Here is a 27108-nt window from a genome sequence, read left to right on the forward strand (position 1 = left end):
TACCCAGTTAAGGTCCACTTTATATCCTGTTCTGTCAGTATCATCATCATCAACACCATCACCATCATTTAGGGAGACTGTGGCTTTCCACATTCTCTGCAAGGGCTTTCCACATTATCTCACTGAATCTTCCTCATTACCCTATGAGGCAGGTCTTCTTACTATCTCCATTTTATAGATGAGAAGACGAGGGACTTCCCTGGCGGTCCAGTTGTTAAGACTCTACGCTCCCAATGCAGGTTCAATCCCTGGCTGGGGAACAAAGATCCTGTATGCTGCACAGTGTGGGCCCCCCCCCACCAAAAAAAAAAAGCTATGTATAGCTGAGAAGATGAAATTCAGAGAGGTTAAGTAACTAACCCAAGGTCACAGAGCTAATAAGTGTTAAAGTCATGATTCAAATGCAGGCAGAATTCCCACTCTCAAACACTAGACTGTCCATGAAATCTTTCTTGGTCACCCCCAGGGAGGCCTCTCTCTGGGAAGCTACAAGTTTTCAAAACAGGAAAATTCTTCTGCTGCATTTCTGTAAATGTCTTTAAGCTCCCACCGCAGTTTTACCCTGAAGGCACTCTGAAGCAGTGAGACGTAGTCCTCAAGTTTACAAGGGTTGCGTTTGTAATGGAAAAGGAAATTAATGAGCCAGAGAACAGAATCAGTACTAAGAAACCCAGAGAAGTGTCTAACCGACCTTATCTGTATCTGTATTAAGAGCGGTTTTACTAATCCCAGGAAATAAGAAAGGCAGTAGGATGAAGTCACCCGTGCTGGGTTCAAGTTCCAGCTCTGCCACTTACTAGCAGACTGGCATCGGGCAAGTTGCTTAATCTCTTTGAGACTCAGTTTCCTCATCTGTAAAATAGAGCAATAAATGGCTCCATTGCACCTCACATCATAGGGTGTGTTGGAAGGAGTAAATTAGAGCATGCACGTAAACACGTGCTTGGAGCAGGCACATAGTAAGTGTTCAGTGTATGGTATTTCTTACCATCATTCTCTTCTACTTCTCTTAAAATCACTAGTTTTGCTCCTTTAATGTCAAGGCATTTTAACTAAAAAATAACTATCAGTAAGTCAGACTCTGACTCATTCAAACAAACAAAAATCCCCAAACTTAATTCTAGCAGTCTAGTCCTTGGTCACCCCACGTGGACCCTGCAGGAAATGTGGAGCTGAGCCTTCTCCTGTCTAGCCTCCTACAAACCTATCTGGACTCCAAAATGCACTCACCTCCTGCCCGTCTTGTCTCCCTCACTTTTTAAGAGCCTAGCAAGCATGACTGATCCAGCTGTAGTTCCTGGGTAAAATGTGCACGTGTGCCATTCCCTCTGCCTGGAATGCTGTTCCCCTCATTCAGTGATGAAATGTTGTTCACCTTTTCAGCCTACTTCAAGAGTCCTTTTCTCTTCCAGACCCCAGGACCATCCCTCGGTGTGACCACTTGGACCTACAATATATTTGTTATTATATTATATAAATTATACCTGTATTTATTTATTTTTTATTTTTTGGGTGTGCCACACGGCTTGTGGGATCTTAGTTCCCTGAACAGGGATCGAACCTGGGCGCCTGGCAATGAGAGCACTGAGTCCTAACCACTGGACCGCCAGGGAATTCCCATCTTAACCATTTCTAAGTGTACAGTTCCATGGTATTAAGTACATTCCCATTTCACAGATGAAGAGAGTGGGGTCCAGGGAAGTTAGGCAACTTGTCCAAGATCACAGTGTTGGGAAGCAGCAGAGGGAGGATTGGAACACAGCCAGCCAGAGAACTCCTTAATGGTGAAGTCTGGGTCTTCTTCATTAGCTAACGCATAGTAGGGGCTCAAGCCCATCGGGTAAGTGAATAGTTAGGGAATGAGTGGATTGTATGGTAAACATCCTTGGGGGAGCTTTGTGAGTGATGTTCTGAAGCACTACACATAAAAAGCCTCCACCTGTGCTTGTCTCCAGCCCGCAGGATCATCCAGGTAACAGGTGATTCACATGAGTGAAACAGACCCCAAGGTTTCTTTCCAAGGGGAAAGAAACAGAAAAAAAAAAAAAAAAAAAGTGGTGCATGGCCTTTGGGATCTCCACCTCCTTGCCTGAGGCTGGCAGCTCACCTGAAATGCCCTTCTCCCCTCTCTTCACCCACTGAAACCCTGCTCAGCCTTCAGGTCCAGTGCAAACACTCCTCCTACTGTCATGCTGGAGCCCCCAGGAAGAGCCAATCTCTTCTTCTGCTCGTTTCCCACTTGTACCTTCATTTAGCATCTATTTCATACTGTTTATACCGGTTTATAATATATATCATGATGTTCTTCACATCTGTGCTCCCCTTCCTCAAATCTGTAAGCTTCCTCAGAGTAGGGGCTGTGTCTTATTTCATCTCTAATCTCTGCAACATCTAGCGCGGTGCCACGAATAACAGACACTGACTAGGAATATCTAGAGTCAAAGAGAGCTAGAATCAGGCTCCAGCTCTACCATTCACTAGCTTCGTGGCCTTCAGCTTTCTTAACCTCCTTAAGCCTCAGTTTCCCCATCTATGAAAGGGGCATAATTATCTGCTGACCTAATAGAGTTGTTAGAATTTAATAAGCTCCAGTTCATAGCTAAGGCTCACTAACTACTATTATTATTAATAAGTGTTTAATAATTAATCCAAGACCAAGAATAGGCATAACTGATTTTTCCTTCAATGGACATATAAGAAGGAAACGCTTGCAAAAATGAAACTTAGAATACCGAATAAACAGAGCTATGTAAATAATTGGTTTTGTTCAAAGGACATACAAGATAATATCATATTCATCATCTTTGCCTTCCTGCTATTATGGTTCCTGCAATAAAGTTACACAGTCAGCTGCCTCTCCAGGGAGACTGCAGAGACTAGCACACCTCCTAAACATTAACCCGATGCTCAGTCTCCCAAAAGGTGGTCCATGTTGCCTTTACCCTTGTCACTCCTTTCACACTAAGGAAATTCCTACCACTTATCCAAAATGGGATTGATTAGGAAGGACCCTGAGACTACAGCGAACAGTGATTACATCGATCACCACTTGCCCCATGGTCTGATTCTTCATCTAGTAGCCGATGTGACCTTTTAAAAACAAAAACCAGCTCATGTTAGTTAAGCTAGACAATCAGCAGCAGCTTCTACAACAAGAATAAAATCTGTACTTTCTTTTTTTTAATCACAACCTACAAGGTCCTACCCAGTCTGGCTCCTTGCTGATTTATCTCCTCTCTCTACCCTGACCCTCCCGGTTCCAGCCACCCTGGCCTTCTGTCTCTTCCTCTAACATACCAAGGCCCTTTGCATTTGCTTCTTGGATCCTTGACATTTACATGGCAAAGTGTCACCTCCTTAGGAAAGCATTTCCTGACCACTGGATGGGAAATATCCCTCCCCTATTAATTCCCATATAACACATCATCATCTGAACGACATTATTTATTTGCTTATGTATTGTCTGTCACCTTCACTCCCAGCCCACTTCCTGCTTTCCCCTTGAATAGAAGCTCCATGCAGGCAGGAACCTTGCTTGTCTTGCCCCACACTGTGTCTGAGCCCCTAGAACACTGCCTGGCACTTATAAAGCAGTTAATACCTATTTATTGAATGAATAAATGGGGAAGGGGGAGCAGATTATGGTAATTTTTCACTTTTTATTTTTATATTTCAGATGAGTTTGAATTCTTTATAAAGTGCATGTACTACTTCTGTAATAAGAAAAGAGAAATAAGACTAAAACAAAACTGAAATAATAAAATTAGCATATTTAATCAAATAGATGAAAGTAACACAAATTCTTTCCCAAGTATCTATAATATACATTGCCGGCAATTCATATTTTTCAGTCTCCACACTGTTTATTAAACCTGAAACATTGGCCAGTTTAATGATCTGTTTGCCAGTCGGCACACACCCTTGGATTTTTAAATAATTGTCATCTCTCCTGGGCTTATAGAAAGATTATCGTTTGAGCTTTCCACTTTATTCCAATCTCCTACTCATAAGCACATTTATTTCCACCTCTACGCTTTTGCCAATGCTGTTATCTCTCCTGGCATCTCCTACCCGCTGTGCCACCATCCCCCACCTCCCCTGTCCAAAATCTTGATCATCCTTTAAGGCACACTCAAATCTTTCAAGAAACGGCCAAGACCACCGACAACTGTGCTTTTAAAAAGCTCTGTGCTTTGTCAAAAGGCACCTTGTCTTTGTGTCTCCCCTAATTAATTACAGTTGGTTGAAAGCAATACTTTTATATATCTAACCACACTGAAATGTCACTATGCATTTTCCAACTGAGTAAAAAAAAACAAAAAACCTACTCACTTCTAGTGGAAAAATGTTGTCAGAAGTGGATGGGAGGGCTTTCCTGGTGGCGCAGTGGTTAAGAATCCACCTGCCAATGCAGGGGACACGGATTCGAGCCCTGGTCCGGGAAGATCCCACATGACACGGAGCAACTGAGCCTGTGCGCCGCAACTACTGAGCCTGTGCTCTAGAGCCCGCGAGCCACAACTACTGAAGCCCATGTGCCACAACTACTGAAGCCCGCATGCCTAGAGCCCGTGCTCCGCAAGGAGAAGCCACCGCAATGAGAAGCCCGTGCACCACAACAAAGAGTAGCCCCCCTGATCACCGCAACTAGAGAAAGCCCATGCACAGCAATGAAGACCCAACGCAGCCAAAAATAAATAAATAAATGTATTAAAAAAAAAAAAAGAATAAGTGGATGGGATCAATTCCTTAGACTCTTTCTCAAAGGAGAAAATACTAGGTGGTTTCCAAGGGTGCAAAAGCCGTTTCCTACACCTTCCCATAAGGAAGAAGGTGGTATCTACACAATCATTACCTGGAACTTACAAAGAAATGCACGCAAGGAAAAACTGGCAGGCTGGAATAATCTCCTCCAATGCTATTGGGCACCATCCTCTTATGTCCTATTGCTGTGGTCCCCAACGTTTTTTGGAACGTTGGTTTCCGGTTTCGTGGAAGACAATTTTTCCACGGACCGGGGGTGGGGGGACGGTTTCAGGATGATTCATGGGCATTACATTTACTGTGCACTTTACTTCTATTATTATTACATTGTAATATATAATGAAATAATTATACAACTCACCATAATACAGAATCAGTGGGAGCCCTGAGCTTGTTTTCACTTGCCACTCACTGATAAGGTTTTGATATGAGTCTGCAAGCAATTGATTTGTTATGGTCTCTGTGCAGGCAAACCTCTCTGCTAATGATAATCTGTATTTGCAGCCGCTCCCCAGCGCTGGCATCACCACCTCAGCTCCACCTCAGATCATCAGGCATTAGATTCTCATAAGGAGCGCACAACCTAGATCCCTCGCATGCGCAGTTCACGGTAGGGTTCCAGCTCCTATGAGAATCTAATGCCGCAGCTGACCTGACAGGAGGCGGAGCTCAGGCGGTAGTGCAATGATAGGGAGAGTCTGTAAATACCGATGATGCTTCGCTCACCTGCCTGCTGCTCACCTCCTGCTGTATGGCCTGGTTCCTAACAGGCCACAGGCTGATACCGGTCCATGGCCCGGGGTTGGGGACCCCTGCCCTATTGTGACAACCATTCAGCATGGATTGAGTGCTTACTGTATGTCAAGCACTGTGCTAAATGCATTATATACATTATCTTATTTAATCCTCCCAACAGCCTGAAGTGGTCCTTACTATCCTGTTGGAAGATGTCACTGAGAGGATGGAACTGCCAGCTGACTCTTGAGCAGGACTGGGGTCATCGGAGGCTCCTCACCCCTCCCGTCCTTGAAATGTATATTCCACCCATTCTTCTTGCACTAGGAGCCAGTTCAAGGATGCGGCTTTGAGAGAGTAGGATGTTGTTGAGACCATCAGGATGGGATACACCACTGAACCCCATTAAGGCCTCTATGTAAACTGTTGAGATTCTGGCGGGCCGGTGCAGAGATCTTGTGGCGCCCAAGACAAGCCTCGTATGTAAGTTCCCTTGTTGCTAAACCTGCCACCTACCAATCTGGAGTGGCTGTCTCTTTCTTTGGCCTCTTCTTGCCCTCTGAGTACGGGGCCAGTTTCAGATTTCAGCTGGCAAGTTCCCAAGGGTTCAAACCAACATATCCCCATTTTATAGATGAGACAGCTAACTTACAGAACGGTTCAGCAATTTTCCCAGGGTGACAAAGCAACAAGGTGTTAGAGCTGGTTTGGATCCATGTCACCTGATTTCAAAACTCTCATTCTTAGCTACTATACTATTTATATCTTCTACCTAGAAACTCTAGCTAACATTAAAGAGAATGGTTAATACAACCTTAACTGAAAATGACCAGTTTTGCAATCTTTTTCCCCTTTTCAAGTCTTTTTAAGTAACACCTACTCAGTGTTTAACATAAAATATTTAAATATGTGTAAAAGTTAAACAGAGAGTGTCTTCTTTTTAATGGGCCTCTCTTTTTCTCCAGCATTTCCTGCATAGCGACATTGGCTTGACAATTATTATGCCACAGAATCAATAGTACTAATTTTCACACTTCATTAATAAATAAGTGGAGGCCCCAGATGTTATGGGATGGATCCACAGATCCCCTGGGAGTTGAGAGAGAGTCCAAAAAGAAAAAAAAGTCCACTTAAAAAAAAAAAAAAAAGTTAGGCTGCAGACAAGAGTCTAGAGATCAAAAGTCTAGATTCAAAAGTGAAACTCTGAAAAAAAAAAAAAAGTGAAACTCTGGATCAGTGCTTTAAGAAGATTTTGAATTTGAATAGGTAAAAATGAAAGAAAAAAAAAGATTTGAGGATCCACACCAAAAGCAGATCAGAAACTGTGGTCTTGCATCTGAATGGGAAGCAAGAGTGAGAATCTTTGTTGGTTTGGAAGAGAGAGGATAAGAAAGCCTTTCCGCCAACCTTTTAACAGTTTGCAGCCTAAGACTTAGAAGTACAAAAATTTCAGGAGCAAAAATGCTATAAATCAGGTTTTCACTGCAATTTTTCTGTATGCTTGAAATTTTTCCTAATAAAGTGGTGAGAACATAAAAAAACATAAGAGAATTACTAGGGACCTGGCCAACATTGCAGCTTTAGTCCATAGTGTTGATTTATGTAATTCTTTGCAAAGGATAAAAACAGGTTCTTTCTACAGATGTAGTAACAAAATAATGGAAGCAGCCAATATATTCAGCACTTACCTTGAGCTCTACCTACATCATCTTATTGAATGTTCACAATTAAGCCATAAGGTATGTATTATTATCATCTCCCTTTCAGAGAACAGAGGCAGAGTGAGGCTTAAAAAAAATGTGACTAGTTATAAATTCAGTCACATGTCAGCAAGGCGGCAGAGCCAGGATTCAAACCCAGGGCTTCTATTCTGCACAGACCCAGTAGTCTTTCAAGGCCACCGTGAACTCCAGAGACCAACAGGCTGCCACATACTTAAAATCACTGAATGTGTTCTGGGACTCTCAACAGATTTAGAAAGCTTCCTGAAAATGTGAAAGCAATACACCTTCAGGTTAAAAGCAGAGAGGGGCGCAGGGGCCCAACAAACCTGAGTTCAAATCCTGACTCTGCCACTTAAATCACCTCACCTAGCAAGCCCCAATTTTTCCATCTATGTAAGGGGAGTCATAAGTCATAATATTCCCCTCAAGGAGGCTGTTCCAGGGATTGAATGAGAGGATGCATTTAAAGTTCTTAGCACAGGCAAGACCTAATACATGGCAATCTATCAACAAAAGGCAGCCATTGTGGATATTATTTTGAGCTTGCAGGAAGACCAGAGACCCTCAGCCCTCATGTCATGTTAAAGTACCAAAGCCAAAGGGTTTTGAAAGGATGAAACGGAAGGAAGGACCCATATTTTAAAAGGAGAAAGAAAAGAAAAGGAGAGAGGCTGGACACACTCTGGTTTCCAGGTGCAGAACTAAGACATTTGACTGTGATTTCTACTTGAACCCATGAAAACCAGAGTACAGTTGAGCCATTCTAAAAAGATCTTCTTAATTTGTAATTACAGGTATGGAGAAAGCACACACACACACAATCTTCTACCAGGTGAAGACAGGAAAAGAGCATATTCACAATACTTCGGTCCAACATAGCTCAGCGCCAAGGCAGGAAGCTGAGGGTCCTTGTGAAGGGCGAGACGGCCGTTCCCAGCCCGGATGGAGGTACGGAGCTAAAGCAAGCAGTGCAAGGGCAGGGGACTGCTAAGCGCCCGGGGTTTGCAGAGAGGGCTGGTGACGCTGGGACCCCTGCAGCTGCCTCTATACTTTGAGAGCAGGAGTTTCAACTACTGCATCCTATTCATTAAAAACAAACAATCCTTAGTTTATTTGTTAATGTTGTTGACCCCAAAATACCGTAGAGAGAAGTAGCAAATACAGTCTGTCCATTTCAGAACTGCCTTCTAGGATTGTACCCAAACCAGAGACTTTGAGTCAAGAGAGAAAGAAGGGCGTGCACAGGGTTAACCTTCCCCTAATCCTTTCCCTCCCACTCGCGACCCTGGAGAAGGCAGGAGAAGAAACGCTGGGAATTTCAGGTGTGCCCTGAACCTCACGCCGGGGGAGAAGCAAAAGCAGAAACCCAGCGGACACTCCCCCCTCTCCAGAGACGTGGGCGCTTTCCAGGATGGTCCAAAGGCTCCAGCGTCCTAGTGCATCCCGGTGGAGAAAAGACCCTCCTCCCTCGGCTGCGGGAAAGACCCTACTTTCCAAGACCGGCTGCGAGCTTGGATCCGGGACTCCCGAGTCCACCCCAGACTCCCGGCTCAGCTGCCTGGAGATTCCCGAGCCTCCCGGTGAAGCCCAACCCGGAGGCTTTTGTTCGAGGTAGAGAGCGTCGCAGCGCAGCGCAGCGCATCCCCGCAGCGCTGAAAGCCCCGCTGCGGGGGCGCCTCCCTCGGTCCGCTCCCTACCAACCCCGCGCTCCCGCGACCACCCGCTCCAGCGCACGGATCCCCAACTGTCCCACCCCCCGCCCGAATACTCACTTCTCCCCAGTCCCTCCGCTTTCCACGCCGTCTCCTCCACCGCCCCATAGCGCCTCAAAGGCTTCTCAGCTTCCAGATGGATGGACAAAGATTGCTTTAACTCCATCGCTGATCTCCGCGGGCAGGTCGACGGGTCTCCCTTTACTCCATCCCCGCTGCGGGTTGCAGGGAGGGAGGCGGCTCCAGCCAGCAGCGTCTTAAGGGGCCGGGCGCTCGTGACGTTGCTCCATCCCTTCCGCCGCCAGGGCCGGGGACAGCCGACTGGTACAGGAGTGTTGGGGGGGGGGGGAGGAGGGGGAGAGAGAGAGAGAGAGAGAGAGAAAAAAAAAAAGGATGAGGACGCATGCGCAATGGAGGCTTGGGGCGGGGAGCTTGGGGGCTGGGTAGACAGAAAAGAGGGTAGGTGATAACTCTACGAAGAACAACAAAACAACTAAAACAGAACCATCACAAAGGAAGTAAAAACAAGGCAGCAGCCCATACTGGGGCTTGTGACATCAGCGTGCTGCTAGGTTTTGAGTGGGATTTGTGAGAGCATCTCTATCTGGGGGCAATGGATCCATCTTTGTGGCGAGTGTTACAGAAGCGTGAGTGTGGACCTGGATCTGTGGGTTCTGGGCTTGGCTGAGTGCGTTTTTGTGACAATCTCTGTCGTTTGCATCTGTGTGTATTTTGAATTTGAATTTGAATATAAAATGGGACAGACTTGTCTGCCGGTGCCTGTGTCCACTCTGTATGTGTTTGCATGAACTTCAGAGAGACATGAAACTATTTTGGACACAAGTATAACAAAGCTATTTGGAACATGGGTCTTTACTTTCCAGAAACCCAGAGGTTTATCTTAACCAACAAAGCACAGCAGCATTAAAAGTACAAGGTAAAATCAGCAGCTAGACTGATTTTTAAAATAGTACTATTTATTGAATGATGGCTAGGTGCTAAACACTCCCCAATAACTCTGTGAAACAGATACTGTTTTGTTAGCTTTGTTTTATAGAAGATGAAACTGAGGTGCAGCAAGATTAAGTTATTTGCCCAAATTCCCACACTTACCAAGTGGTCTGGTCAGCACTTGAATCCAGACTTAGCCTCTTTATTGTACTGACCTTCTTGACTGCACAGGTATGTAGTTTTGTACTGGGCTGGGGGAGAAGCTCTATAGGACATGTGTTGTTCATTTGTTGTTTGTTTTTATTCTTAAGACATCATCTGGGGCAAGTATCCACACAGCTTGTGGAGGTATGAAAAGGCTTTAAGAAAATGATTTATCAACCAGCAGCAAGAGGCTTCAAAAATTTATGATCAGGAAAGTACTTCTAAATAGCTCATGAGAGAAAAAGGAGATAACAATGAAAAATTTTAAATATTTAGACCTCGATAGTCATGAGAGTATCACATATCAAAACTTGTAAGTTTTGATGTAAGTAAATGCATAGCCTTAAATGCATGCATTTAAAAATGTAAGTCTAAAAATAAATGGGTTAGGATGAATAGGTAAGCAAAATGTGGTCTTTCCATACAGTGGAATACTATTCAGCCTTTAAAAAGGAAGGGGATTCTGCAATATGCTACAACATGGATGAAACTTGAGGACATAATGCTAAGTGAAATAAACCAGTCACAAAAAGACAAACACTGTACAATTCCACTCATGTGATGTGCCTAGAGTAGTGAAAACCACAGGAACAGAAAGTAGAATGGTGGTTGCTGAGGGCTAAGGGGAGGGAAGAATGCGGAGTTTTTGTTTAATGGGTATAGATTTGCAGTATTTCAAGATGAAAAGAGTTTTGGGGGTGGATGGGGGTAATGGATGCACAACAATGTGAATGTATTTAATACCACTGAGCTATACACTTAAAACTAGTTGAACTGGTTAAAAAAAAATCATTGTATTCAACTGAAAAGACTACAAGAGAAAAGAAGAGATAAAACCTAAGTGAAGTAGAAAAATAATAATAAGAGCATAAATTAAGGTAATAGGGACTTCCCTGGTGGCACAATGGTTAAGAATCCGCCTGCCAGAGCAGGGGACACGGATTCAAACCCTGGTCCGGGAAGATCCCACATGCCGCGGAGCAACTAAGCCCATGCACCACAACTACTGAGCCAGCGCTCTAGAGCCTGTGAGCCACAGCTACTAAGCCCACATGCCGCAACTACTGAAGCCCGCGTACCTAGAGCCCATGCTCTGCAACAAGAGAAGCCACCGCAATGAGAAGCCCGCACACTGCAATGATGAGTAGACCCTGCTCGCCACAACTAGAGAAAGCCTGCGCACAGCAACGAAGACCCAACACAGCCAAAAATAAATAAATTAAAACAACAACAACAACAACACTGAGTGGAGAAACTGGAACCCTCATACATTACTGGTGGAAATGTACAATGGTGCAGCCACTTTGGAAGACAGTCTGGCATTTTCTCAAAAGGGTAAACACAGTTATCACATGACCCAGCAATTCTACTCCTCGGTATAGACCCACAAGAAATGAAAGATACATCCACACAAAAACTTGTTTGAACAAATGCTCACAGCAGCATTATTCACAATAGCCAAAAAAGTGAAAACAACCCAAATGTCCATCAACTGATGAATGAATAAATAAAATGTGGTATATTCCTACAGGGGAATGTTACTTGGTAATAATGAGGGATGAAGTACTGATACATGTTGCAACACAGTTAAATCTTGAAAACGCTATGCTAAGTGAAAGACACCAGTCACAATAGACCATAAGTTATATGATCCCATTTATATAAACTGTCTAGATTCTTTATCTACAGAGAAAACATTATAGCAAATCAACAGAGAAAGAAAGTAGGTTAGTGGTTGCTTAGGGCTGGGGGTGGAGGAAAATAGGCGAAGGCAGGGACTGCTAAAGATTACAGGGTTTCCTTTTGGTGAAAATGTTCTAAAATTGTGATGATGGTTGCATAACTCTAGTAATATACTAAAAACCTTTGAATATGTACCTTTAAAAGGGTGATTTGAATAGTATATGAATTATATCTCAATAAAGCTATTAACAAAAAAAATTAAATTGAATGGAATTTAACCATTTAAATCGCAACACATTATCATAAGGTTAATGGAGACTAAGGCCAGCCTGTGCAGCCAGCCAGCAGGGAATTCCAGGGGTCTGGCCACACAATCCAAATCTGTCCTGGTCCTACCTGGGGTTTGGCATTACCTGATGGTGGCTGTCCATTCTAGCTTGTGTGTGTGTGTGTTTTTCATATTCTTTTCCATTATGGTTTATTACAGGATATTGAATATAGTTTCCTGTGCTAAACATAAAGACCTTGTTGTTTATGCATTCCATATGTAATCGTTTGCATCTGCTAATCCCATACCCCCGATCCATTCTTCCCCCATCAGCTTGTGTGTTGATGGATGTCACTTGAGGTCCTGTGGCAACTGGAATTTCCAAAACAATTACAGTGATTCCAGGACAGTGATTCCCCAGTTAGTGGCTCAATTACACGGCCTGATTCAGAAAAATTAGGCTAGGCAAACACCTCCCCACCCATCAGCCCACCCCCGCCAACCCTTCTGTCTCCCACTTAATATGTACCTTGGCCAGCATTATCCTGGGGTTTTAGTGAATTAGCCATTTTGCTACTAGTATATAGGCTATATGTTAGTAGGACTACAGTGATGCTTCTGTATCTGGAGAGATAGTAAAAGTTTCAACTGCAATGCAAACATATTCATGAAAGAACATCAGAAGGATCATTTCCCATTCCCATGATATGTCTTTCATTCCAGTTTAAATCATGGAGAAAGGGGGAAAATGTGGGTGTGGAGATGCACTGATATTGTTCAAGCTATTTTTACTCTCACAAAATGGGTCCCTCCCCTAATGGCCCCAATTTCTCCTAATAGATCATTTTTTATTAAAGCATATCATTTATCAGCCTTGTCTCTCTTTGATTCCTGGAAAACATTCTTTGAATATTTCAGGGAAAGACGTTACTAGCCATTTAAGTGGAATGCCCCCCATAATCAGTATGGCATTATACCTTGTATTCCAACTGAATCACATCCTGTCAGTCACACACTCTGATTATAGAAACAGTGGAATAGCCAGAGAAGAATTGATCTGTGTGTCTGTAGAGAACAAACGTATGGACACCAAGGGGGGAAAGTGGGGGGGCGGGGGATGAATTGGGACTGACATACATACACTAATATGTATAAAATGGATAACTAATAAGAACCTGCTGTATAAAAAATAAATAAAATAAAATTCAGAAGTTCAAAAAAAAAACTGGGAAAAGAAAAAGAATTCATCTGTGTTTCAATGAAAAGCCTAATGCAGAGGGAAAAAAAAAATCTCCCCGTGTCTCAAAGAAATATAAGAAGTGTTGCTTCTAGAACGTGGGAATTCCAGAAACTATGATTTGCATGAGAAGAAACATCAATTTTAAGATTCAGAAGAAAAAGTTCTAGAGGTTAGGGCCATAGATGGAAGTCAGGATGCTTGAGTGAGATCATGACTCCATGATTGGAAGCTATTTACCTTAAACCAACTATGGAAGCTGTCCAAGAAATAGTTTCCTTTCCTGTAAAATGGGGTTAATTATGAAACATGCTTAGTACAGCACATGGCACAGAATAAATATTCAATAAATGTCATTTATTCTGTTAATTTCATCACTGCTGCCAATACTTGAAGTTAAAAGTTGGCTTCCGTGCTGTGCTGTAGTCATCAAGTTATCAAGATCATCCTTACATAAATCCCAGAATATGCAACTCTATGAAGTCATTACATTTGTCATAATAATATTCCTAATTTTACAGACTCTTCCAGGGAGATCAGTGTTATCCAGTATTAACACGTTCCTAAATTGATGGTTAGCAGATATCTTGGAGTTCCACAGATGAGGAGTTTCAGGAAGCAGTGAAAGAGATTCACAGAGAAGGACTGGAAAATGCAAAAACTGGACCAGGTTGCATGCCTCCTGCACAGTCCAGGAGCCTACCCCATGTCAACTGCTCTGCAAAGAAGTTGTCACTTATGCTTGCAAGGCAGACTCCAAAGCAGAACCGTACACTTTCATCAGGCAGAGTTGGGATTAGTACAGCTCTCTTCTCTCATCAAAACTGGGGTGTTTTGTTGGTTTGTTTCATTTGTTTATTTTTTATTTTTATTTTATGTGTTTTTTTTGGTGTGTTCCATTTGTAAAGTCAGTGATCAATGTCTTAAGAAGGCATCACTTTCATAAAGCAGATCTGGGGTTTTAGTGTTTCATTTCTATAATAAAATAACATATCATCAGTTTCCAACCCACATAAACACAAGACACACTTGGGACATGTTAGTAGGCATGTAAAGAATATTACCTGTAGAGCAGAGTGATAAAAAAAACTTGGGCTCTGTCATCCTGGCTCCACCACTTACTAGCGGTATGACCTTGGGCAAGTCACTTCCTCTCTATTCTCCTGAAAATGCTCTAAAGATCCGTAATGGCCTATTTTTTGTCACATCCAATAGCTTCTTTCCAGTCATCATCCTATTTAATCTCTCCAAAAATATATAACGCTGTGGACCAGACCCTACTCCAAACTCCCTCTCTACCCAGTTTCCAGGACATGCTCTCTCCTGTCCTCTTGGTTCCCACTCCTGCTGTTCCAGTCCTCCCTTCTCGTCTCCTTCACAAGCTCTTTCTCCATCACTCACCCCCTTCAGTTAAGGTTCCCAGTGTTTATCCCTTTCATCGTCTCCTCTTCTCATTCTTCACCTCTTCCTAGTTAAACCCATCTTCTGTTCAATCTCCATCTCCAGCCCCCGTCCTTCTCTCCTCTTAGAAACATCCAGCAGTCTTGGGGAAATTGATAAAAAGAGGAAAATGGGTTTGGAAGAGAAAATAGAGTTAAAGAGAGTTCCAGAAAGCACACTGTATATTCCTCTTAAAGGAGGTTTAGAAGAGAGAAAAGAAGCTGAGGAAACATGCCGAAGACTTCGGACCTGAAATCCTGCATCCGTTGGAGAGCAGGGAGCTGGTACTTCTGCCCAAAGCGCTCAAGGAGTGGGATCATGTGTTTTGGCTGTGCTGGGGCATGAAGTTATTAGGAGTGAGGTCAATGCTACATGCCTGTAAGAGGGTGGTGGTGGGGGGAGTCTGAAAAAAAGTCCCCAGGGCATGTGGGGACTCTATTATGGTGCTTTCTGTTTTTCAATGTTTATTGAGTGGTTACTGGTACCAAGCACTTTACAAGACTTACCCTTCTTAACTCTGTATCTCTGTCCTGTGAGATCAGGGTTTGTAGCTACAGAGAGGTTGTAGTTTGCCAGTAAGTGGCAGCACCTGCACTCAGTCTCAGTCGGCCAGTCTCAGAGTCCAAACACTTAACCACAATCCCACATCCCCTCTCAAAGCTTTCCTTTCTCCTCCAGGAATCACCATGGCAACAGCCAGGAAGAGGGATTTATAACCTCAACCTGAACATGTTCAAAATCAGACTCCTTATATTTCCCCCCGAACCTGCTCCACCTCAATTAGAAATCTCAGATTTAGCCTCTGTACCTTACTCTCAAACATTCCACACTCTTTTTACACATAGTCAGTCAACAAATCCTGTTGATTCTACCTTGGAAATCTCTCCAAAATCCAATTGTCCTCTTCATTCCCACTGCCCTGCTCTAGCTCAATGCTGCAACACCTTTTCCCCAGACTATTGCAAAAAAACATCTTTTCTGGGTTTTTTCCCTACTAGAGACTATTCTCCACATTGCTTCTAAAAATATCTTTTTTAAAAATATTTATTTATTTATTTGGTTGCACCAGGTCTTAGTTGAGGCAGGCGGGCTCCTTAGTTGTGGCTCCCTGGCTCCTTAGTTGTAGCACGTGGCCTCCTTAGCTGCAGCATGCATGTGGGATCTAGTTCCCTGACCAGGGATCGAACCTGGGTCCCGTGCACTGAGACCATGGAGCTTAATCCACTGTGCAACCAGGGAAGTCCCCTAAAATTATCTTTAAAACACACATACAAATACACACACACATATACACATGCAATGCCACTCTTATGCTTAAAAGCTTCCACTGGATTCCTGCTGCCTGCAGAGTAATTTACATAAGCAATCTCCTTCGTTTTGAGGACCATCAGGTTATTCCCAACTTCCTGAGATTATCAAGAAAACCATGAGGAGAGTCTTGCAGTTAAAGCTTTGTAGATGTCCTTTATTTCCTTAGGATGAATTCCTTAAAGTGAAATTGCTAAATCAAAGGATATGCACATTGTCAAAGGCATTTGATGACTATTATTAAACCGTTCTCCAGAAATGCCGTACTTAACTTACACTCACCAGAAGTGTGTACTACAACTTACTAGAATTCACATGTTTTCATGGGTATACCCACGGAGTGGAAATGTGTTCTCTTCATTTTCAAATAATCAGAGCTGGACTACTGAACGGCACATGGTACTCAGCAAATGATTGCTGAATGAATGAAGAACTGAATAAACAGAAGAAATGTCCATTTGTGAAAAGCTCCCCGACTTGTGTATAACTTAACATAAGCATATCGTAACACAACTTCTAGATGTTGTCTAAATCTGACTGTTTCATGTAGAATTAATCCAGTAGCATCCTTTTGCACATGGGATCGATATTTATGGGATGCTCCACAACAGTGCTCCATCCCGGGAACAAAATCTTCGCTTCCTATCCATATTCACTACACATGTACAGACCCAATCTTATTGTAATTTCTTCAATTTTCCATCATCACCTATGCAGGTTAGAGGTTATCTGGAAAGGAGTTAACCTAAATAGTAAAATGAGTAAAAGGGTGCTAAAATTTCACAAATCTATATTTCCGGATGTGTACACTCGGCCCTCTGTATCTGTGCGTTTCACATCTGCAGATTCAACCAACAACAGAGTAAAAATGTTTGGGGGAAAATAATTCCAAAAAGTTCCAAAAAGCAAAACTTGTATTTGCTGCTCATTGGCAACTATTTACATAGCGTTTACATTATATTTATAACTATTTACATAGCATTTACCTTGTATTAGGTATTATAAGTACTTTAGAGATGATTTAAAGTATACAGGATGGGGCTTCCCTGGTGGCACAGTACTTAAGAATCCGCCTGCCAATGCAGGAGACACGGGTTCAAGCCCTGGTCCGGGAAGATCCCACATGCCGCGGAGCAACTAAAGCCCGTACGCCACAACTACTGAGACTGCGCTCTAGAGCCCGTGAGCCACAACTACTGAGCCTGCGCACCACAACTACTGAAGCCCGCGCGCCTAGAGCCTGTGCTCTGCAACAAGAGAAGCCACCACGAAGAGTAGCCCCCGCTCACCACAAATAGAGAAAGCCTGCGTGCAGCAATGAAGACCCAATGCAGCCAAAAATAAATATATAAATAAATTTATTTTTTAAATAAATAAATAAAATAAAGTATACAGGAGGATGAGTGTAGATTATAAGCAAAACCTGCACCATTCTATGTAAGGGACTTGAGCATCTGTGGCTGTTGTATCCAGGGGGTCCTGGGACCAAAAGCCCAGGGATACCAAGGGACGACTGCATATGCATCTATCTGTTGTACAGCTCTGCTAGAATAAATGTCACCAAAGCACCTCAGTTTAAATCTCTTCCTTCCAAAACCTTCCACAGGTGGTAAGTTTCCTTCCAGCCAGTTAGTCAAGCCAGAAAATGTGTATTTTGTCCTATAAATCTTACTGATATTGCCTAGGTACATCTGAATTCATCAACCTAGACTATCCCTTCCTCCCTACTTCTACTCCCATTGAACTAATTTGCGCTCAAATGATCGCTACCCCTGACAATAATTTTCATCACTGATTTTTAGCACGCTAGAGATATATTCAGTGTTACTCCTGAAAGGTCATTTGATGGTCCTCAGGAGAATGGGATGGAGGAGTGGAGGTGGCATAAAACTAGAGGTAGGGATATCAGTTGAGAGACTCTAGTGGTAAAATACATAAGTACTTCCCAAAGTTTTTTATTTTTAATAAATTTATTTTATTTTTATTTATTTATTTTTGGCTGTGTTGGGTCTTCTTTGCTGTGCGTGGGCTTTCTTTAGTTGCAGTGAGCAGGGGCTACTCTTCATTGCAGTGCACGGGCTTCTCATTGCGGTGGCTTCTCTTGTTGCAGAGCATGGGCTGTAGGCGTGCAGGCTTCAGTAGTTGTGGCTCACAGGCTCTAGAGCGCAGGTTCAGTAGTTGTGGCACACGGGCTTAGTTGCTCCGCGGCATGTGGGATCTTCCCGGACCAGAGATTGAACCTCTGTCCCCTGCATTGGCAGGCGGATTCTTAACCACTGTGCCACCAGGAAGCCCCTTCCCAAAGTTTAACATGTTAAAATGGACCCTCTGATCCAGATGGTCTGGGGTGAGGGTCTGAGATTCTTAGATGTTCTCAAGTGGTGTCAAGGCTGCTGGTCCATGGACTGCACTTTGAGTAGCAAGACTTTACACGAGAAACAATGAAGTCTTGAAACAAAAAATGACAGTGGAATCAAAAGGAGGGCATGGACTAACCAGATATTAAAGAGACATGACTTGTTGACCTGAGCTACCTGAGGTTACCTGAGCATGAGGTAGCCACACTGAGTTGACACAGCTCCTGCGAATGGTACAGAAGGGATGTTTGAATTAATCTGTGCAACTTTGCTTTAGAATGATAGCTTTTTGGAAGTAACTCTCAGTACTTTATGTTATCTTGAAGGATCCATGGAGATACTGGTACCCTCCAGTTAAGATTCTCTGGCAATATAAACTTTTCAAAAGCATAAAGTCAGAAGAAATAGAAAACATTTACTCAGCATATACCATGAGCCAGTCACTCCATGCCTCTGCATATGTTATTCCTTCTCCTTGAATATCTCCATGCCCACATCACTCACACACACACACACACACACACACACACACACACACACGAATTAACAATCTCTTCCTTTGTGTCACTGCCACATCTTTAATATACTTATCACACTGCACTGGAAATGCTGAAAGCAATTCTACAATCATAGAAAGTGTGGGTTTTGGAGCCAATCGAACTTCAGTTCAAATCATAGCTCTGCCATGTATTGGGTTGATGATGAAGACAAGTACCTTTGCTTCCTCAGTTATAAAAATGGAGGCGCCATCTACTGTGAGGTCATGTGTAGCCTTCAAGATGCTTTCCTTCAAGTAATAGGAAACCTAATTCACAGTGGTTTAAACAAGGAAGAGAATCTATCAGCTACTGAAACAGAAAAGCCCAGAGGTAAAGCAAGCTTTGAAATAGGCTAGTGTAGAGATTAAGAAATCATCAGGGTTTCTCTGAGATTCTTTCAGTGATACACTCCTCTTCCTGTGCCCTTCATGCTAATAAAAATGGTTACAGCGGGCTTCCCTGGTGGCGCAGTGGTTGAGAGTCCGCCTGCGGATGCAGGGGACACGGGTTCGTGCCCCGGTCCGGGAAGATCCCACGTGCCGCGGAGCGGCTGGGCCAGTGAGCCATGGCTGCTGAGCCTGTACGTCCGGAGCCTGTGCTCCGCAACGGGAGAGGCCACAACAGTGAGAGGCCCGCGTACCGCAAAAAAAAAAAAAAAAAAAGGTTACATCAGTTCTAGCACTCACATCTGTATTAACACCCCAACCTGAAAATAAGAATGCCTTTGTTTGGTGTTCCCAGCTAAAGTTAGGAGTATCTCTCTCCTAATGCCTACCACTGCAGGTCACATGGCCATCCCTGAACCAATCACTGTAACCACAGGAAGGAAATGCACTGATTGGCTTCACCTTGGTCAGGTGCTCCATCCTTTGAGCCAGGAGTGGAATCACCCTCCCTGAGGATCTACAAACAGGAACTGGGAGCTGTAGGGAAGGAGGGTGGAAAATGGATGCTGGAGAGACAGCTGACAACTATTCACTACACCACACCTATTAGTACATTATACAAAGGGCGTGGCACAGAATCTTGTCTGCAGTTTGTGGGCGCACAGTAAGTGGTAGCTGTAATTTGCTTATAAGTCTATCTACTAGACCAGAAGCAAACAGAGAATGGGGTCCTTCTCAGCTCAGGCGTCCCTCATGCCTAGCACAGCACCTGGGACATAGCGTAAATATTTGTTGAATTAATGTTAACAGTTGGAATGGGAAATACAATGTGATAGAGTTATAGAAATTATTACAAGAAAAAAGAGAGGATCGTATGACTTAAGGGAATATGAAAACATACACTGTTGCTGGTCCACGACACTGATAAGATAACCAAGCTGGATATAGTTGAATTACAGACTAGGGTTAAAATTGGAATAAATTTCAGTATATATTTTTAGGGGTCTGCTCTAATTTTGGGTCAATTCAGAAAAGAAATACTAAGTGAAGTGTCTTTATCTGCTTTGCCTGGCTTGGGAGTAGAAGAGAAGAAAATCAACCTCTTTCTTTCCCCCTGAAATCTATTCAAGAAGTGTTGCTTGAGCATGCGCTACATGATCCCATATTATATAGGAAAATAAGTTTCAAGAGGACGGCTGATCTAGTCTATTATTTTGTGGATCTTAAGAATCAATGTCAATTAAAAAGACACTAACATCGATTAATCCCACTATGTGCCAGGCGCTGTCCTTCAAGCTTTCACAAATGTGATCTCTTTTAATCCTGAGTAAATTGAGGCTGTGAAAGGTTAAGCTCCTTACCCAGAATCACACAACTAATAAATAAAGACCCAGGTGCTGAGAGGCACATGCCTCAGAACCACTCTTCTTGTTACTAGAAAAGATTTCCTTGTATAAACCTCAGGGACTTTACAAGGGAAATATTGGATTACGGTAATATGACTCATTAGCCCAATTTAATATTACCTATTCATTATAATATAATGATGCTTGCATAGCAGAGCATGCTGCTGTATTTCTGCCTCTGGCTCAGATCACAGGAACTATGAACATAGGCTGATTACATGACCTACATACTCAATATTAAGAACACTTTGAATTGCTCTTATTTATGTGGTTGAAAATATACGGTCTAATTTTGGTCAGCAGTAGCATCTAGGTAATGCTGACTCAGAAGGGAAACATTTGTTGTTGCCAGGAGAAGTGCAAGAGAAAAGCTGAATCACACTGTACCACATCAGATGTTAACACTATTAATATAACGTGCTGAATAGTGAGCAAGATGGAATCAGACCATCTCTGACCAACAGGTTCGTCATTCTACCAGTGGACAGATCCAAGAAATGTCACGGTACTATGTCCCTACGTTGTATTATGTTTCTATCAACTAAGCTTATAATTAGTGTGTGGTTATCTGGCCAATGACACCAGTGTAGTGTACAATCCAAAAAGGGGATTGCAAACTCAATGCCTTCAGGGGCCAGGTGGGTAATGGAAATGAACACATTGGGCAGGTTGTCAGACGTAGGGAGTGAAGTCTACAGTGAACTCTCCGATGGAAGTAGATTTTTCAGGAGATGCCAGAAACCCAGGTTTTTAATATGAAATTTCCCATCTTCAAACTGTGATTGCCATAAAGCACTCTTGTGGGCCAGATCTGTCCATTCTCCCCTGCATGCCTCTGTTAAAAGACTCCTAGTTCATCTCTCATTTCTGTCTTCTTCTATCCTATGGAAGTCTGAACTTGCTTGGGTTCCAGTTTTCTTTTTGAGATAAGAGTTTCTGATACATGCTGTAGTTGTCTATTTGAGACATTGAGAAATTAAATCAATTTTAAAATTTTTATTATTTTTTATACAATTGTTAAAGGTTACACTCCATTTACAGTTATTACAAAATATTGACTATATTCCCTATGTTGTACAATTCATCCTTGTAGCCTATCTTACGCCCAATAGTTTGTACCTCCCTCTCCCCCACTCCTATATTGCACACCCCCAACTGGTAACCACTAGTTTGTTCTCTGTATCTGTGAGTCTGCTTCTTTTCTGTTATATTCACTAGTTTGTAGTGGTGTTTAGATTCCACATATAAGTGATATACAGTATTTGTGTTTCTCTATCTGACTTATTTCACTTAGCATAATGATGCCTTCCAAGTCCATCCATGTTGCTGCAAATGGCAAAATTTCATTCTCTTTTTATGGCTGAGTAGTATTCTACTGCCATACACACCATAAACATACCACATCTTCTTTATCCATCCATCTCTTGATAGACACTTAGGTAGCTTCCATATCTTGGCTATCCTAAATAACGCAATTTTGTTTTTTGGCCGCACCGCACACTTGCAGGGTCTTAGTTCTCCGACCAGGGACTGAACCCAGGCCCTCAGCAGTGAAAGTGTGGAGTCCTAGCCACTGGACCACCAGGGATTTCCTAATAATGCAATTTAAAAATAAACTGTTTCTGCTTTATGGTCTTCATTTATTCAATCAAAAATGTCTCTTGAGTACCTATTGTAGGTCAGGTGTTTTTCTGGGAGCTTGGGATACATCAGTCAGCAAAAGAGACAAAGAATCCTGCCTCCCTGGAGCTTGGGGGAAGAGAAGGGTGGAAACATGCAATAAACAATAAACATAATAAATACATAAACTATATAGGATAGTAGAAGAAGACGTTACAGCTATGGAAAAATAAAGTAGAGCTGAGTAAGGAGGATTGGGAGAGTATAGCGGAAAGGGGGGCCAATGACAATTTTAACCAGGGTGGTAGGGGCAGACCTATTGAGAAGATACATTTAAGCAAAGAATTGAAGGAGTTGAGGAAGTTGGCCATGAGATTATCATAGGGAAGAGCCAGTGCAAGGATCCTACAGTATCCAGCCTCCATTAGGGCCCCCAGTGACCCCCTGCCTCCTGGTGTTCATGCCCTTGAGGGCTGAATTTAGAAGAGAGGAGAAGAGAGTGTGGCAGAAGTGAAAGTGTGTGACTTGAAAACTAAGTCATAAAAGGCATGTGTTGGTGTTTTCTCGAGTGTTCTTTCTCTTGGATCTCACTCTACAGAAAGGTGTGTTGGGAGCTGCCCAATGGAGAAGTTCATGTGGTGAGGAACTGAGGTCTCCAGCCAACAGCCAGGTGAGTGAGTTTGGAAGCAGGTCCTCCAGCCCCAGTCAAGTCTTCACAGACGGCAGCCCCAGCTGCCATCTTGACTGTAACCTCATGGAAGATCCTGAGCTCCAACCACCCTGCTAAGCCACTCCCAGATTCCTGACCCACAGAAACTCTGTGAGATAATGTATGCTTTTTCTTTTAATTACACTTTGGGGTAATTTGTTACACAGCAACAGATAAATAATACAGACCCTAAATAAGACTGTGCCTGGAGAATGTGAGGCAGAGAGGGAAGTGGTAGGAACTGAGAACAGAGGGTCAAGGTGAAGGTGTGGTAGGATCTCCAGGCTTCTATAAGAATCCTGGTTGTTTCTCAGAGTGAGATGGAGAGCCACTGCCAGGGTTCATTCTCAGAAGAGTGACATGAGATGACTTACTGGTGTGACAACTGAATAAGAAGGTAGGATTTCTTTAGCACTATATAACAAATTATTTCATACTCATGATGATTCAGAAAAGCTTTTTCTTTTTTTCTCCCTTGCCTCTAATTTCTGTCCTTGATTATCCTGTCAGCCTTGGGTTTTCACTCAAGTCTTCCTTGGATATTCCATGTGGACCTTACATTCTAGCATCTTCCATATCTCAAAACCTCGTCCTTCTCCCTTCAGGAACCCATCCAGAAACAATATTTTGGATGCTGCCTGACTTCAGCAGAACTACTTTTAAACCTTTGTAAAATCCAGACACTCTACTCTTTGTTTTAGAGGATTACGCTACATTGTATCAAACATATTGAAATGCACCCACATCCCACATTTAATATAGATGATATAATTATGTGAATTGAGTTGCAGATTACTGGCCAACATTATATTCTCTTTTAAGAGATTTAAACTTACTGATTTTAATTTTGTGAGGTTTTTTTTGTATTTTGAAGCCATACCTATGTATGTGTAGACATTTATGTATATATGCATGTATGTATATGTGTATACACACACACACACACTTCAAGTTTTAAACATCTTTATAAACCTTTAAAGGTCAAAGACCCTAATCGCTGTGCTTACAGTGCCCAAAAGGTAAGATAACCTGGAACTAGTTTCCTTATATCCTGTAGAACAGAGTTTCTCAACTTAGTACAACTGACATCTGGAGTCAGATTATTTTCTCTTGTGGGAGCTGTCCTGTGCATCGTAGGACGTTTAGAATCATCCATGGACTCTACCCACCAGATGCCTGTAGCACACCCTCTCCCCTCCACCCCACTGTGACAACCAAAAATGTCTCCAGACATTGCCAAATATCCCCTGGGTGTAGGGTTGCCAGATAGAATACAGAACTTCCACTTAAATATAAGTTTCAGATAAACAACAAATCACTTTTATTCATATGCCCCAAGTGCAACATTTGGGACATAATTATACTAAAAAAAGTGTTCAATGTTTGTCTGAAATTCAAATTTAGCCGGGTGTCCTATACTTTCATTTGCTAAATCTGGCAACCCTACCTGGAGAGAAAAATTATCCCCAGATGAGAACCATTGCCCTCGATCTTAATTCCCGCCTCCGCCTTCCCTTCTCTCTTTGCTTGAGCTTTAATGGTATATTACTTATTACACTGGTTAGTAAAGTCAAAGAAATCTACTTTCTTCAACTTCAGGGGGTTTCTATGCATGAATGCAATTAGTGCCATTGTCAGTACTCATTTACACAGAAGTCAACCAACCAGTATTTCTTGAACTCCTTTGGGCAAAGCATTGGGCTACAGGGATACAGAAGAAATATAAAATATAACCCTTAACTTGGAAGAGCTCCAATTTCATTGGGAGAAAATATAATACATACAAAATAGCTTATAATAGAGAATAAAACAAAATAAAGTGCTAAATTATCTGGTACAGACTATAAATGCTCTCAGAGTCAGGAGAAAAGAAGTGTAACAAAAGCCAGAACAGGCAGAGATGGCTTTGTAGCAAGGTGTCGGGGACTGGGCTTTGAAAAACAACTTTAAAACTAGAGTAGGTACTCAGTTCAATAAACATTTGGATTTTGTTGTTGTTGTTGTTGTTTAATTAATTTTTTTTATACAGCAGGCTCTTATTAGTCATCAATTTTATACACATCAGTGTATACATGTCAATCCCAATCGCCCAATTCATCACACCACACCCCCCCACCCACCCGCCGCCTTCCCCCTTTGGTGTCCATACGTTTGTGCTCTACATCTGTGTCTCAATTTCTGCCCTGCAAACCGGTCCATCTGTACCATTTTTCTAGGTTCCACATACATGCGTTAATATACGATATTTGTTTTTCTCTTTCTGACTTACTTCACTCTGTATGACAGTCTCTAGATCCATCCACATCACAACAAATGACCCAATTTCATTCCTTTTTTATGGCTAAGTAATATTCCATTGTATATATGTACCACAACTTCTTTATCCATTCGTCTGTCGATGGGCATTTAGGTTGCTTCCATGACCTGGCTATTGTAAATAGTGTTGCAATGAACATTGGGGTGAATGTGTCTTTTTGAATTATGGTTTTCTCTGGGTATATGCCCAGCAGTGGGATTGCTGGATCATATGGTAATTCTATTTTTAGCTTTTTAAGGAACCTCCATACTGTTCTCCATACTGGCTGTATCAATTTACATTCCCACCAACAGTGCAAGAGGGTTCCCTTTTTTCCACACCCTCTCCAGCATTTGTTTTTTGTAGATTTCCTGATGATGCCCATTCTAACTGGTGTGAGGTGATACCTCATTATAGTTTTGATTTGCATTTCTCTAATAATTAGTGATGTTGAGCAACTTCTCATGTGCTTCTTGGCTATCTGTATGTCTTCTTTGAAGAAATGTCTGTTTAGCTCTTCTGCCCACTTTTGGATTGGGTTGGGTTTTTTTTTATCATTAAGCTGCATGAGCTATTTATATATTTTGGAGATTAATCCTTTGTCCATTGATTCATTTGCAAATATTTTCTCCCTTTCTGAGGGTTGTCTTTTTGTCTTGTTTATGGTTTCCTTTGCTGTGCAAAAGCTTTGAAGTTTCATTAGGTCCCATTTGTTTGTTTTTGTTTTTATTTCCATTACTCTAGGAGGTGGATCAAAAAATATCTTGCTGTGATTTATGTCAAAGAGTGTTCTTCCTATATTTTCCTCTAAGAGTTTTATGATGTCCGGTCTTACATTTAGGTCTTTAATCCATTTTGAGTTTATTTTTGTGTATGGTGTTAGGAAGTGTTCTAATTTCATTCTTTTACATGTAGCTGTCCAGTTTTCCCAGCACCACTTATTGAAGAGACTGTCTTTTCTCCATTGTATATCCTTGCCTCCTTTGTCATAGATTAGTTGACCACAGATGCGTGGGTTCATCTCTGGGCTTTCTATCTTGTTCCATTGATCTATGTTTCTGTTTTTGTGTCAGTACCATATTGCCTTGATTACTGTAGCTTTGTAGTATAGTCTGAAGTCAGGGAGTCTGATTCCTCCAGCTTCGCTTTTTCCCCTCAAGACTGCTTTGGCTATTCGGGGTCTTTTGTGTCTCCATACAAATTTTAAGATTTTTTGTTCTAGTTCTGTAAAAAATGCCAGTGGTAGTTTGATAGGGATTGCATTGAATCTGTAGATTGCTTTGGGTAGTATAGTCATTTTCACAATATTGATTCTTCCAATCCAAGAACGTGGTATATCTCTCCATCTATTTGTATCATCTTTAATTTCTTTCATCAGTGTCTTATACTTTTCTGCATACAGGTCTTTTGTCCCCCTAAGGAGGTTTATTCCTAGGTATTTTATTCTTTTTGATGCAATGGTAAATAGGATTGTTTCCTTAATTTCTCTTTCAGATTTTTCATCATTAGTATATAGGAATGCAAGAGATTTCTGTGCATTAATTTTGTATCCTGCAGCTTTCCCAAATTCATTGATTAGCTCTAGTAGTTTTCTGGTGGCATCTTTAGGATTCTCTATATATAGTATCATGTCATCTGCAAACTTCTTTTCCAATTTGTATTCTTTTTATTTGTTTTTCTTCTCTGATTGCCATGGCTAGGACTTCCAAAACTATGGTGAATAACAGTGGTGACAGTGGACATCCTTGTCTTGTTCCTGATCTTAGAGG

At 42.2% G+C, this 27108-nt stretch overlaps 1 protein-coding gene across 7 annotated transcripts in view; it reads right to left on the reverse strand.

The window, feature by feature from the left end:
• BMERB1 (bMERB domain containing 1) overlaps nt 1-27108 on the reverse strand; it is a 192539-nt gene that overhangs the window by 148333 nt on the left and 17098 nt on the right. For 6 of the 7 annotated variants that reach the window (XM_060284427.1, XM_060284425.1, XM_060284424.1 and 3 more), the window contains exon 5: nt 8996-9256. In XM_060284427.1, the coding sequence (XP_060140410.1) occupies nt 8996-9256 (261 nt within the window). Of the gene's footprint in view, nt 1-8995; nt 9257-18570; nt 18608-27108 lie in introns of all 7 variants that reach the window. The other variant, XM_060284423.1, reaches the window with a different exon arrangement.

Source organism: Globicephala melas, chromosome 15 (genome assembly GCF_963455315.2).
Source record: "Globicephala melas chromosome 15, mGloMel1.2, whole genome shotgun sequence".
NCBI lineage: Eukaryota > Metazoa > Chordata > Mammalia > Artiodactyla > Delphinidae > Globicephala > Globicephala melas.